General features: G+C 55.8%; 1 protein-coding gene across 1 annotated transcript; it reads right to left on the bottom strand.

The window, feature by feature from the left end:
- Window positions 1–1,229: 1,229 nt before the first annotated feature.
- FLT3LG (fms related receptor tyrosine kinase 3 ligand) lies at window positions 1,230–8,263 on the bottom strand (the record flags this gene model as incomplete). The annotated part of the gene is made up of 7 exons (XM_084257831.1): window positions 1,230–1,439; window positions 5,268–5,458; window positions 6,771–6,909; window positions 7,315–7,458; window positions 7,636–7,689; window positions 7,857–7,970; window positions 8,231–8,263. The coding sequence occupies 7 exons, from the start codon at window positions 8,261–8,263 to the stop codon at window positions 1,230–1,232; spliced, it is 885 nt and encodes a 294-aa protein (XP_084113957.1).
- Window positions 8,264–14,484: the final 6,221 nt, after the last annotated feature.

Genomic DNA, 14,484 nt, shown 5'->3' with positions numbered 1-14,484 from the left:
TGACTGCCCAATCCGGGTAGCGATCCTAGCGGAGCTCGGAGGCCACAGCAGGGCCGGGCGGGAGATCACGTGGTGAGGAGGCTGCTCCGCCGGGGCGGGGCCGTCCGGCCTCAGCCGCCATATTGGAAGGACCGCAGGTCTCCCTCACGCTGGCGGTGGGCGGGGTTTGCGGGGGGGAGCCGTGTTACCGCAGAAACGACCGCCGGCTGCAGGACACGCGGTGGCCTGCAGGGGGCAGCCAGCCTCGCCTTCAGCGCTGCTCTCGGCGGGTCGGTATCAGTGTGACCTGCCGGACCCCCAGACCCAGTCTGGGCCTCAGTGGCCGCGCCTGTGAAGGGCCGAAGCTAGTCTTCCGCCCTCCCGCGGCTGAGAGTGTGAAAAGGGGTGGCGTCCAGGCGCCTCAGTGTTTCCCAAAGGAGCTTCTTGACTTCAGGACGCTAGACCTCGCTGCTGGGGTGCGCTCCTCTCCACCCCACCCTCCCAGACCTCACCGCCACCAGCCCGCAGACCTCCCGCTGACCACCCGCTGACCAGCTCTGACCACCCGCTGACCTCCCGCTGATGGTTGGCATGAGAGTCACTTTGTAACCATCACAGCGGGGGGTGCGACCACTCTGAGCACTGTGATTCAAAAGGTGGAACAGGTAATGGCAACACCTGAGCCTCTTAGAAACCATCTGGGGTCCGGTAAGATGCAACTAAAGAACAAGGAAAAATCCAGAGCGAAAATATTGACAACAGTCAGTTAACTGCACAAGCCCCTTTAGCTCTCATTTACGTACTCTTTTAAATGGTGGCTTAGTGCTACCCGGAATGAGAAACTCCCTTTGCAGAAAGTTCTAGTGGTTCAGTCTGGATTTTGGAGGGAAGAGCGAAACCACCCAGTTCAGGTCCATGACACTTTCCTCCAAAGAGCCTCCCTGGAAGCTCAGTCGGGGCCAGGTGCCTCCTCTGGACTCCCCCAGTGCCTGTGCCATCTCCATTAGCTAGAGTCCGTGTCCTACAGAGGCGCTCTGCCCTGGCACCCACCCAGGAGTGGGAGAGGGTAGCTGGTTCTGACTTGGTCCGGGTGCCAGAATCGCCCTGCACTGGCCAGGAGGCCCCAGGAGGCCTCAGAAAACTGGTATTGAATAGAAATGTTGCATTAACAGAAAAACCGAGACTCCATCCAAACTACCCCACATCTTAACCACAGACAGGCCCTGCCAGAGCTGGTAGAAAATGATGATTTATATACAGTCTCCTGGGGACAAGGGCTTTGTACAGAGGGGGGCAGGTAAGGCATGAGCTGGCGCTGGGTGCTGGAATTGCCTCCATCCTGGGGAGAGGGTAGGAGGAGCAGCGCCTCCAAGGAAGGGACCAGTCTCTAGTTGACTTCCTCTGAGTCCCCGCTTTGTGTCCTCTGGCAGGTGACTCCTCTCTCTGGGCCTCTGTGTCCTCTGTAAAATGGGACAATAGATGTGATTGTCACCAGGCTGTCTAGGGGTTCTGGACAGAAAAAAGCATGGGGCTCAGGGATGGGCACCCAAACAGGTCCATTCAGGGCCTCCCTGGTGGCGCAGGGGTTAAAGACAACACTATCAAACTATCTCCAGCCACTGAAGCACGAGTTTGATCCCCAGCTGACCAGGGAGGTGACCCACATAGCACAACAGACCTCTCCTGCCTCCCCCGCTGCTCCCCTCAGCAGTGTATTTCAGTAGATCTGCCTGTTCTGCTCCCCACTCTCTCTGGTGAATCCTCTCACCCTCCACACCTCTGGCCTACACCCCAGTTCTTGTATTCATAAATAAATATTTAAAAAAAAAAGTCCATGCAATGTGGGCTCAACTATACGTCAGGGTATGGCCATGCAAGAGAACAATGGAAACATGTTTAGATCTGTGCTCTCTGGCCACCTTCATATTCAGAACTTTATTTCAATGTGGGCCTCCCCTGGTGGCGCAGCGGTTGAGCGCTGGGTTGCGAAGCTGCCCGCACCCTCTGCAGCGCCGGTTTGATCCCCGGCTGCTCCCCTGCCACCGGAGGAGGGTCCCACATGGCGTGCAGACCTCTCCTGCCGCCCGCTGCTCCCCTCAGCAGTGTACTTTGGCCCTTCTGCCTGCTCTGCTCCCCGCTCTGGCTCTGGTGAATTCTCTCACCCTCCCGCGCTTCTGACTGTACCCAGTGCTTGTATAAATAAAAAAAAAAAAAAAAAAAAGAACTTTATTTCAATGAGGTCGGAAGACTGGCGAGTACTTCTGGTGCGCATGGTTGGACTAGAGAACCCACAATGCCTAGCGTTCTCCCACTTCCACTACTGGGGCTGCCAGCCACACGTGGCCAGGGCCACCAGGAGCTGGGGTTTTGGTTTTCAAACAAGAATATCACCTTTCTAATTCATTATTTTTTCTTAAAGTAATACTGGTTTACAATGTTACATGTGATTCAGAGGCATAGGACTACACCCATCCACTACCAAGGCACCCAAAATCCACCATCATAGTCCATGGGGCCCCTCCCCACACTGTCTACCCCCTTCCCAGCTTTTAGCCTCCAACAGCTGAGTTTTTATTTTACCTGAATTTTTAAAACCTATTTTTATTTATGCATGCAAGAATGGGGGTGCAGGCCAGAGGTGGGGGAAGGTGAGAGGATTCACCGGAGACAGTAGGGAGCAGAATATGTGGACTGGCTGAAGTCCACTGCTAAGGGGAGCAGCGGGGAGACAGGAGAGGTCTGCTGTGCCATGTGGGTCAGCTCCCTGGCCTCAGTGGCAGGCTACAGTTTGATAGCGCTGAGACTTTAACCCCTAAGCCACCAGGGAGGCCCCATAGTTTACCTGATTTTTAAAAATGTGGCTACTGAGAGAGGTGGGCAAAAGCCCAGCCAGGGACTAGAGTAAGAGGAAACGTCATTGTACTTCTTTAAAAAAATCATCAATTTCTTTTTTTTTTTTTTTTTACAATTTTACATAAATTGCATAAAAATGACTTTAGGTTTGTGACAACCAGGATGGACCTTGAGGGGGTTATGCTAAGTAGAGTAAGTCAAAGGAAAAAAGCCACCAAAAAACCCCATGATTTTATGTGGAAGATAAAGAATCAAAGCGAATGAACAAACAAAACAAAACAAAACAAACCCTTAGATTCTGGCAACAGAATGGTGGTGACCAGCGGGGGAGGAAGAGAGGACGTGGTTGGAGGAAAGGTTAGAGGGGGGTGGACCTAGACCTTTGGTGGTTGGGTGGTGTGGTCTCTGCAGATGGTGAGGTGTGAGACTGTACCCTTAAGCTGACACCAGGCTGCAAAGGAAGGTTTCCTCCATTAAAAAATGAAGGCTGAGGGGACCCTCTGGTGGCGCAGGGGTTAATGTCTCAGCCTCAGCACTAAGAAGCTGTCCCCAGCCACTGCAGCGCAAGTTTGATCCCCAGCCAGGGAGCTGACCCACATGGTGGGCAGACCTCTCCTGACTCCCCGCTGCTCCCCTCAGCAGTGGATTTCAGTCAGTTGGCCTGGTCTGCTCCCCACTCTGTCTCTGGTGAATCCTCTTACCCGCCCCCTGCCACTGCGCCTCTGGCCTGCACCCCAGTTATTTATTTATTTATTTTTAAGATTTGTTTAAAAAAAAAAGATTTGTTTGTTTATTTATACAAGAACCATGTGGGACCCTCGCAGGCCAGCCGGAAATGAACTGGTGCTGCAGAGGCTGCAGACAGCTTCACAGCATGGTGCTCAACTGCCTGGGCCACGCCACCAGGGGAGGCCCAGCACCCCAGTTCTTGTATGCATAAATAAATAAATCTTTAAAAGAAAAAAAAAAGGAAAGCATAACTAACATTAAAAAAAACCAAAGTAACCCGTTTCTTTAAAAGCAAAGTGTTAGGGGCCTCCCCAGTGGCACAGCGGTTGAGCGCTGGGCTGCGAAGCTGCCCGCAGCCTCCTCAGCACCGGTTCGATCCCCAGCTTCTGGCGAGGGTCCCACATGGCGCGCAGACCTCTCCTGCCGCCCGCTGCTCCCCTCAGCAGTGTACTTCGGTCCTTCTGCCTGCTCTGCTCCCCGCTCTGGCTCTGGTGAATTCTCTCACCCTCCCGCGCTTCTGACTGTACCCAATGCTTGTATAAATAAATAAATAAATCTTAAAAAAAAAAAAAAGTGAACTTTAAAAAAAAAAAAAAAGCAAGGTGCTTACTGCAAAGTTTAGTCCTGTAGGTGGCCTGTGTTATATTTCCATTGGACGTGTTGCTCTGAGGGCTCGGTGTGAGTGTGTGCCTGTGTCACCTCACTTAACCTCTCAACAGTTCTGTGGTAGAAGGACTATTAATAGTGTCTTTTGTACAGAGCAGGAAACTGAGGCAGAAGCGTGAAAGGCACAGATGCCTGAATCCAAGCGCCAGAGTTAAATCTTGGCTCTGCTACAGGCTGTGTGACTTTTGGCAAATTAGTTTCCTCTCTGTGCTTGGTTTCAGGCACTGTGAAATACGGATGAGAATGGCACCAGCCCCTTGATGAGGTGAGTTAATTTGTAGAAAGCCCCAGCACCAAGACTGAGTCCCTGACCCTCTGGACCCCCCCCTCCCTCCTCCAGCCCCTACACACCTCTCCCAGGTCCCTTCCTCCCTCGCCTCCCATGCTCCCTGCTGTCCTGGGCAGGAAGTCCCAGCTTCCTTGACTAGAGTTTGAGGCTTGGATTTTCTGACCCCATTTTCCAATCCTACCCCCCCCACCCCCGCCTCCAAGGGCTCTTCCATACCTGGAGGGCTTTGTCAAGGTGGTTCTCTGCCTGCTTCCTGAGGCCAGTCTCCTGGCTGTCCAGCCAGCTCTCTGGGGGCCCCTCTGGGCTCACTGTCTTTCCCTAACCTCCCTCTTCCCTCAGCAGCCCCACGAGCCACAGGGCCGACCCTGGATTCTCTGTGCCAGTTTCTCTAGTGCTGTCCCTCCTCACCCCTGACCTGACTCTGCCTACCCTGGCTTCCTGGGTAAGTCCCTGAGGCACTAGATGTGCCGCTTGTGGCTCCAGAGAGCTCTTCCTGAGCCCACAAGTGGTGCTGCCTGCCCCTCCCAATTCCCAGCCCTCCAGGGTGGCCCCCATCCCACCTGACCCCTCAAAGTCCAGGGTCCTCTATTTGGCCAAGGACTTACCCAAACCAGTTAGTGCTCCATGGACCTCAGGGAGTGCACATCCTGGGGGCTGAAGTCGGGGGCCACCTGTGGACCCCACAGGGTCAGCCATGGCTGGGTGCTGGGCCTCTGGACGCCGAGTGGCCCTCCCCACCACACCGGCTCACCTGCTGCCCAGAGTTGTGCTTCCGCCGCCGCCTCTTCCTCCTGCGCAGGCACCGGACCACCACCAGCACCACCAGCACCACCAGCAGCAGGAGCAGCAGGAGCAGCAGGAGCAACCGAGGGGTGTGAGGGGCCGGCAGCGCTGTGGCCCCCAAGGCCCTGGGGCTCCTCGGGGACAGAGGGGTGGAGGACTCTGGGGGGAGAAAGGAGACTGGGTGACAGAAGAGAAAGGCCCAGCCAGGACAAGACAGGCAGGCCTGCAGGGCACTAGCTTTGTGACCCCGGGCGGGCTGCCGGCCTCTCCGAGCCTCAGTCTGTTCGCCTGTAAAATGGGAGAGGCAGCACCTCCACTGCCTAAGGGAGTGTGAAGTGCTGAGAAGGGGTGTCTGGCACCGGGGAGTTGGCTTTTATTTTATAACTGGGCAAACTAGCGATGTGCCACTTAAAGACGTTTGGGTCAAGGACAGAGCAGGGGGGGACAGCAGGTCCAGGAGGCGGTGCCCAGGGGCGTAGGAGGCCCTGTGGAGCTGTGTGTAACGACTCTCTGATGTTCACAGGATGAAATCTCTGAAGATACATTTCTCAGAATGTCTCCTGTCAAGCAACTGTCTCTCTTTTTTTAAAGATTTATTTATGCATTCAAGAACTGGGGTACAGACCAGAGGTGCAGGGGATGAGCGGATTCACCGAGAGACAGAGTGGGGAGCAGAACAGGCAGACCTACTAAAATCCACTGCTGAGGGGAGACAGGAGAGGTCTGCTGTACCCTGTGGGTAGTTCCCTGGCCGGGGATCGAACTCCTGCTGCAGAGGCTGCGAACAGCTTCACAGTGCTGTGCCTAACCCTTGATGCCACCAGGGAGGCCCCTAGCAAGTCTTGACTGGATGTTTCTAGAACTTATTATCAATTTGGGTCTAGCCCTTCCTCCCCTAACAGTCTGTGAGCTCCACGTGGGCAAGAAGAACATGGTCCATCTTATTTACTGCCAGAGTCTACAACCTTGTGATTGTTAAATAATCTTTTTTTTTTTAAGATTTATTTTTATTTGTGCATACAAGAACTGGGGTGTAGGCCGGAGATGTGGGGGGTGAGAGAACCCACCAGAGAAAGAGTGGGGAGTAGAACAGGCAGATCTGCTGAAACACACTGCTGAGGGGAGCAGCGGGGAGACAGGAGAGGACTGCTTTGCCCTGTGGGTCAGCTCCCTGGCCGGGGATCGAACTCGTGCCGCAGTGGCTGCAGACAGCTTCATAGTGCTGAGACTTAACCCCTTGCACCACCAGGGAGGCCCCGTTTAAATGTGTTTTATACATGGTTACTGGAAGGTGCACCCAAAACCTGTGGCTCCTGTTTTTGTGGAATGGGGCTGCCTGCGAGAAATAGACAGGGGTGGCCTCAGAGGTGGGTAAACCGAGGCCCAGAGGGGGTGAGCTCCAGGGAACATGCCCGGAAGTCAGGAGCAGAGGGGGTGTGAGGCTGGGGGCGGGCGCGCTGGGAGCCCTCACCTGGCCGACACTGCAGCTCCAGGCACCGGGAGAAATTCCGGCGGGTGATCCAGGGCTTCAGGGCCCCCAGCTGCTGGGAGGTGTCCTGCAGGAGGTGGGAGATGTTGGTCTGGACGAAGCGAAGGCAGCTGGGGAGGGGCTGGGGGCAGGGGAGGGAGATGTCACGGCCACATCACACCCCTGTGTCTGCAGCCCCAGCCCGGCCACACCCAGCAGCAGGGCCCAGTCAGGCCTGGGTCTTCTGGAGACTTCAGACCCCTGCCCCCCCCGGTTGCTAGGGGCCAGCGTCCTTAGCAACGCCGAGCAGCAAGGTCTGAGAAAGCCTTGACCCTTCACCCATGCTCTGGTGCCTAGAGCAGAGTTATTCTCTGTAACGGGGTCTCCCCCACAACCTGGGGGGAGGCCTGGGGTGCCAGCTCCACCTCCCTTGGTGCTACCAGCAAAGGAATTCTCCAGAAAGGCCCAGCCGAACTTTTACTTCCAATCCCCGGAAGGGACTGTGGCTCCCCTCCTTGCCCCCCCCCCCCCACAGTTCAGGGCTGACCTGGAAGGCACATGAGGTGACGAAGTGGATCTCGGTGTTGACGTTCTCCAGCAGCTTCTGCATCTGGGCCCCCGCCACGGCCTGGAGCCGGCCCATCCAGCGCTGGGCCAGGAGGAGCCGCCAGAAGGTCCCGCAGAGCTCGTCCTGGGGGCAGGGTGGGGGCCAGCCAAGCTCTGGGTTCCCCCGGCAGAGGGGCAGGGGGCGGGGTGCCGGGCCCGGCCACCCCACCGGAGAGGGGAGAAAGCTAGCCTGGTCCTTGGGGGCAGGAGCTGGGGGTCCCTCCTTCCCGCTTCCACCCGGGCCCGCAGGCCCGTGACTCACGTCCTGCAGGTTGGAGGCCACGGTGACCGGGTAGTCTTCCAGCAGGTAGTCGGCCTGCGGAGGGGCCGGGCCGGCTGAGTGCGGGAGACCCCCGACGGCGCCCCCGAGAGGGGGGCAGGGGCCCATCGAGAGGGGGACAGAGAGCCTGAGAGGGTGCGGGCGGGGAGACCGGAGCCAGACCCCAGCCTCGGAAAGGTCAGCGCGACGGGGCGGGCGCTCACCAGCCTGCGGATGGCGGCCGCGAAGGTGGAGGAGATGGGGTTGTACTGGAAGGAGCAGTCGGGGGTCCCGCGGAGCCCGGGGCTCAGCAGCAGCAGCAGCAGCAGCAGCGAGGTCTGCGGGGCACGCGGAGGCGGCTCCACCCGGGCCCAGGCGGGGCCCCACCCCTCTCCGCGCCTCCTCCTGCGCTCGGCGCGGCGCGCTCCGCTCCGGCTCGCCCCAAGATTCCCGCCTGTCCCATTCCGTCCCGTCCGCCTAGCTCCGCAGCTGCCTCACCCCGGCGTCTCCTCCAGCCCTGTCCACCCCGTCACCCCACCTCCTGCAGCCCCGTGCATCGCCCCGCCGCGCCCCTGCGCCCAGTCCCCGGCATACGCACAGTCTGGCTCCAGGCGGGCGCCTGCACTGTCATCTCGGCCGGGGGCCCCTCATGCCTGTGGCCGGATCTTGGAGGGGACAGAAAAGCAAGTCTCGGACCCCCACACCCCAGCCCTTTCCTCGCCCGCCCCTTCACCTCCACACCCCTCCCTCGGCCCCTTGATGTGGCTGAGTTTCCGCCTCCCACTCCCTCGGGCTTCCTGCGCGAGCCCCGGTTATGGTGAAAACTCCTCATCCCCCCTTCCAAGAACCCCGACGTCCGGTGCCCGGAACCCTCCCCGGGCCAGGGACCCAGGAACCCGACCTCCATCCCTCCCCCTTCAGCAACAGGAGGGGGACCCCGGCCCCGCCCCTCGGGGACGAGGAGCGCGTTTCTCCTCACGCACCAGCCTTGCCCCAGCTGGGTGTGGAGGCGCAGCCCGGTGACAGCCCGAGATCGAAAGCGAAAGGGAATTTTGGGGGAGAGCGTGAGACGGAGCGGACCGGGGCGGCCGAGGGCGCCACCTGGCGGCGCCTCCGCGGGTCGTGGCTGTGAGGCCGGGTTGACTCCCAACCACGCACCCTGGGGCGGGGAGCAAGTCACTTCTGGCCCTTCGTTTTCGCCCTGAAGCCCCCTCCAGCCACATCAAGGTAGGGGGAGGCTCAATCCCTCCAGATGCCCACCGCACATTGTCCGCCGCGTCAAAAGTTCTCCAGAACCCAACCCACCCCTTCTCGCCTCTTGGGCCACCATCACCCGGGTCCTGGCATCCTGGCACCACCATCTCCCATCTGAATACCAGCCACCTTCTGCTCCAACTCCTGCTTCAGACCTCCGCCCCCCTCTGCCCCCCTCCAGCCTGGTCCCCGTATGCAGCCAGAAGGAACCCACCAGTGAAGACCTGTCAGCTCCAGTCCCTCCTCTGCTCCTAACACTTAACCACCACTCTCAGGATCAAAGCCCAGACTGCACAACAGCCCACAAGGACCTGCAGGAGCTGGCCTGTCCCCCGAGGCCCTCACTTCCCAACCCTTCTCTCATCCAGCCACCCAGCTTCTGTGCTGGACCCAAGACACACACCTGCTCCAGGGCCTTTGCACTGGCTGCTCCCCCATAGCCAGGAATGCACTGCCCCAGATACCCACTTGACTCACCCCATCTCAATAGGTCTTAGCTCAAGCAAAGCCTTCCAGGACCAGCTTGTTCAATGGCGCCCCATCCCAGTTACCCCAATTCATCCCTGCTCTGTTCTCTCTCGTGATCGCCTTCCATGACAGTTTACAGTTGTATGTAGTTTGCTTTTCTCCATTATCAGTTGCTCCCCTTGGTACCTCAACCCTGGAAGGCTGCGGCGGGCAGCCTGTTCACCCTGCCTGACCTCCAACACCTAGAACTGTACCTGGTTCTTAGCAGGTGTTCAACCTGTTTCTTTCCTTTTTCCGCTGTCACTGTGTGTGGCTGATTTTAATCCCTGGTTCCTGGGAGATCGTCTCTAAGTCCTAGGAATTTCCCCCAGTGATAGGAGTGTCTCTGTTATTCATGGGAGGACCCCCCCTTGACCACACCTTATTATGCTAATGGGGTGACTCAGGAGGCTGGCTGCTCTGGCCAGAAGACCAATCGATCACGTGACCACAGGGTTGGGGCTTGCAGGGTTTAGCTATCAGCTGAATTTGCCAGACCTCCAATCTCCAGCCCCTGGGGGAGGCGTTTCTCCTCTTCTCACTGCGTCCTCTGTTCTGTCTCTGACAAATGCTTTCTGACATTGGCCATTAGCCATGGGGCCCGCTCAGATAGCCCAGGATAATCTTCTCCATGTTCGCACCTCCCACCTCTCAGACCATTTTTCTAAATCTGGGTTGTGGGAGTGAGGATCTGAATCTGCCTTTTGGGGGTCTCCATTCAACTTACTCTATCCCTTCAAGGAGCTTTCCACCTCCAGGCCTTTGCGCATTGTGGCTCCTCCACCAGGGATGCCTTTCCACCTAACTGCTTAATCTCATCCTTACTGTCCTTGTCCTTCGAGTCAGGAATCAACAGGGAAGTACAAACCAAAACCACAAAGAGAAATCACCTCACACCCCGTAGAATGATTCTCTTTCCTTTTCTTTTTTTCAGTGATCTATTTATTTATGCATACAAGAGTTGGGGTATAGCAGGGGGTGAGAGGACTCACCAGAGACAGAATGGGGAACAGAACAGGCAGACTGACTGAAATACACTGTTGAGGGGAGCAGCGGGCAAGTCAGGAGGGGTCTGCTGCGCCATGTGGGCTGCTCCCTGGCTAGCCAGGGGTCGAACTCATGCTATGAGGCTGCGGACTCCTTCATAGTGCGGTGCTCAACCCCTTGCGCCATCAGGGAGGCCACCATTGAGGCCATCAGTGATTTCCATTAAAAAGAGAGAAAACAAGAGAGAGTGTGGATAAAGGGATAAAGAAGATATGAGATATGTATATGATGTGATATATATGATGTGAGTATATATACGATGTGATCTATACACACAATGGAATATTATTCAGCCATCAAAAGGAAATCCTGCTTTTTGCAACCACATGAATGAACCCGGAGGGCATAACGCTTAGCAAAATAAGTGGCCCACAGAATGACAAAGATGACATGATTTCACTTCCACATGGAATTTTTTCTTAATTCTTATAGTTTCTTTTTAAAAAAAAAAAGATTTATTTAGGCACACAAGAACTGGAGTACAGGCGAGAGGTGCTGGGGGCGGTGAGAGGATTCACTAGAGACAGAGTGGGGAACAGAACAGGCAGATTGACTGAGATACACTGTTGGTGGGAGCAGCGGGCAAGACAGGAGAGGTCTGCTGCACAATGTGGGTAGCTTCCTGGCTGGCTGGGGATCGAACACGTGCTGCAGAGACTGTGGATAGCTTCATAGTACTGTGCTTAATCCCTTGAGCCACTAGGGAGGCCCTGGAAGTCAACATAAAGTCAAATTTCATAGAACCAGAGAGTAGAATGTGGTTCCCAGGGTTTGAGGAGGTGGAGCAGGACGTGGGGAGATATTGGTCTAAGAATCAGGCTTGTATTTAGAAGAAGGCTAGTTTCTGAAGGTGCATCAGACAGCATGGTGATTAGAGTTAACTATTGATTGTAGATGGCAGCTGTCCTCAAATAAATGTTGTTTCCCTCACTGTCATTGTGTAATAAGCCTAACGAGAATTGAAAAAAAAAATCCCTGCTGATATTGAGCGAAATAAAGTTATCCAAGGATCTGACTTCATTATCCATCTTTTTTGCTAAAAGTCCTAGTTTCCAAGAATCTGTGGCTGGTCTGAAATGAGAACTAACTGTACTTGAAAGTTATTAAAAAAGTAGATCTTGCATGCACACACCACACACACATGTGCACACCGCACACACACAGAGGTCAGTATGCGAGGTGCAACTTGACTATGGTGGGTAATCATTTCACAATACACATATGTTCCATCGTCCCATCATATACCATGAAAAAAATCACGCTGTGAGCCTCTCTGGTGGCCCAGGGGTTAAAGACAGTGCTATCAAGCAATTGGCAGCCACTGCAGCACGAGTTCGATCCCTGTCCAGCCAGGGAGCAACCTGCATGGCGCAGCAGACCTCTCCTGTCTCCCTGCTGTTCCTCTCAGCAGTGCATTTCAGTAGATCCACCTGTTGTGCTCTCCAATCTCTCTGGTGAATCCTCTCACCCCCTACACATCTGGCCTGTACCCCAGCTCTTGTATGTATAAATGAATCTTTAAAAAAAAAATCACGCTGTACAACCAAACGCCACACAATTTCTGTCAACCAGGACTCAATAAAACAAACCAGACAAAACCCTGAGCGTAGATGACACCTTCCTTGCCACCCCCGACCCTTACCTCAACACAGACATGCAGGCTGGCTGTGGGGTCTTACCCAGAGCGCCCTGAGCTCTGCTGTTTTTACAGCACAAGTCACCTGAGATTATGTCCGCGTGTCTTTTAGCCACAGTTGAACCAACCTCCCCTGTGCTTGCAGCCCTTCTGTGCTCCCAAGTGCCCTTGAGACACTTTTCCAGACGCTCGGTTGGGATGGGGGCGAGCCCCCAGCTTTATTTCCTCTCCATGTTACAGGGAAACCCCGAAGGAAATGGGTGTGACCAGGTTGTGAGTCCTCACCTCCATGCTTAAGAACTTGAAACAAGACCCAAAACAAGACCCAAACAAGACAGGCAGGGAGACAGAAATTTTAAAAAGGTTTATTTACAAGGGAGACCACCCTGATGGTGCAAGGAGTAAAGTGTCAACACTGTGAAGCTGTTGGCAGCCTCTACAGCATGAGTTCGATCCCCGGCCAGGGAGCTACCCACATGGCACAGCAGACCTCTTCTGTCTTGCCTGCTGCTCCCGGTCAGCAGTGCATTTCAGTTAGTCCGCCTGTTCTGCTCCCCGCTCTGTCTCAGGTGAATCCTCTCACCCCCTGCACCTCTGGCCTATACCCCAGCTCTTCTATGCATAAATAAATCTTTAAAAAATGGTTTATTTACAAGGGGAGTGAGAAGAGAGCGGCAAAAGAGAGAAAGGTTAACTGGCCAACATGTTCTTCCATCAATACAACCTGAGCGGAGACACCGCGTATAGGCGGAGACAGAGACGGGAAGGTGAAGAGAGGGAGAGCGGGGAGGTCGGGCACGTGTTGGGCTTTAAACCCGCCATGGCCGCTGAGCCCCGCCCCTATCCCAGCCCCGCCCCTCGCCCAGCCCCGCCCCTCGCCTCCCGGAAGTGGGATTCCCGCCTGCTGGGAGCAGGCCTCAGCCCCGCGCGCCGCGTGGCGTGGAGATGGGGTGAGTTCTGCCCAAGACGCCACTCAGTGGCTCGGCGTTTGCGCCGTCTGTCCCTCTGCCGCTCCTTGATAAGATTTCCAGTCCGACCACGGCTCCAGCCAGGGGTGAGGCCTCCTCCCGCCCCTCACTGCCCCTCCCGGTTGCACAGCCTGGAAGTCTCCCTGGCATGGACTGGGAGTTTGTTGTGTTGTGGGGTGTGGCCATTCTCTGGGCCTCCAGCTTGGTCTCCCAGAGCCTGGCACCCAGGAGGGCTTGGGGATTATGTGTTGTTGCATGAGACCTGGCAAGGGACCTGGCTGAATCACTCTGGGAGCTTAACGGGCCCCTTGTCCCCGTTAAACCTCCATTTCTTCCGCTCCAGCCAGGAGCAGAGGGTGGGGGGGTGAGGGTGGGGGTGAGGTTGGGGGTGGAGGGGTAAGGTACATGAAGCAAAACAGGACATCCCTTCCACATCTGAGTTTCGCTGAAGCTATTTGTGGTCCTGTCCCATCCAAGGAGGGCTGTTCACGCCTGTCTACTGGCCCTCCTCCTGGCAGGATTCTAGGGAGTTGCACCTTGTGCAACTCAGGTGTGGTCACATGACTCATTCTGGCCCTGGAGGGAGTGGACGTGATAAGTGTCAGTTGGGGTGTGGCTCTGTGTTTGGTGGAAGCAAAGATGAGATGGAGCCGCCTCTGTCAGCATGGGGGCTGTGGATGTAACAAGTTCCCCAGAACTGAGATGGTAGAAAGTAGCAGGCACACCTGTGGAGTCAGTGGACTAGACTTAGGATGGCGGCAAGATCCACTTTCCACACCCTGACATGTTCTTAGACCCTAGTCAATGCGTGTGATCCTTTGTGTGTAAGACTAACGACGCCAGGTGGCTGGGGTGAGGTGGCACGCACGTCTTTGTTCTAGTAAGATCGATAGGGCTGTGTATAATGGTGGCATCAGGCGAATGCCTAGGAAAGAGACACCAGGGCCGTCAGCAACCTTCTCAGGGTTGGACAAGGACAGTCATGGCCTCAGGTGGCATGGGCACAAGATGGAGTCACTTTGTTTTCTTCTATGATGGCTCTGATGAGGACAGGTAGAACAAGCAGAAATGCACTTTGTGGTTTTGAACCTTGGAGCTCTGGGGGTTGTGTTACTGCAGTAAAGCCTCACCCGTCCTGACTGCTATACCCTCTTCCCTGTGCCCCCTGCCTCACTTCAGCCTGGCTTAGCTTCTTTGTCATGCTGAATGGCCAGACCTTCCTTGACAATCCACTAGCTCGCTGTCTCTCTTGGCAGTAGACAGAGCAGTGGCCTCCAAAGACTTCCACATCCTATCCCCGGAACCCGTGAAGGTGTTGTCTTACTTGGTCAAAGGGACTTGGCCAAGGTGATTAAACCAATGCTTTTGTGGTAGGGAGACTAGCGTGGATTAGCCAGGTGAACACAGTGTCATCGCAAGTGAAATAAGGGGGCAGGAGGA

Source organism: Talpa europaea (assembly GCF_964194135.1).
Source record: "Talpa europaea genome assembly, chromosome: 16".
Classification (NCBI taxonomy): Eukaryota; Metazoa; Chordata; class Mammalia; order Eulipotyphla; family Talpidae; genus Talpa; species Talpa europaea.
This window is presented reverse-complemented; position numbering and strand designations above follow the sequence as displayed.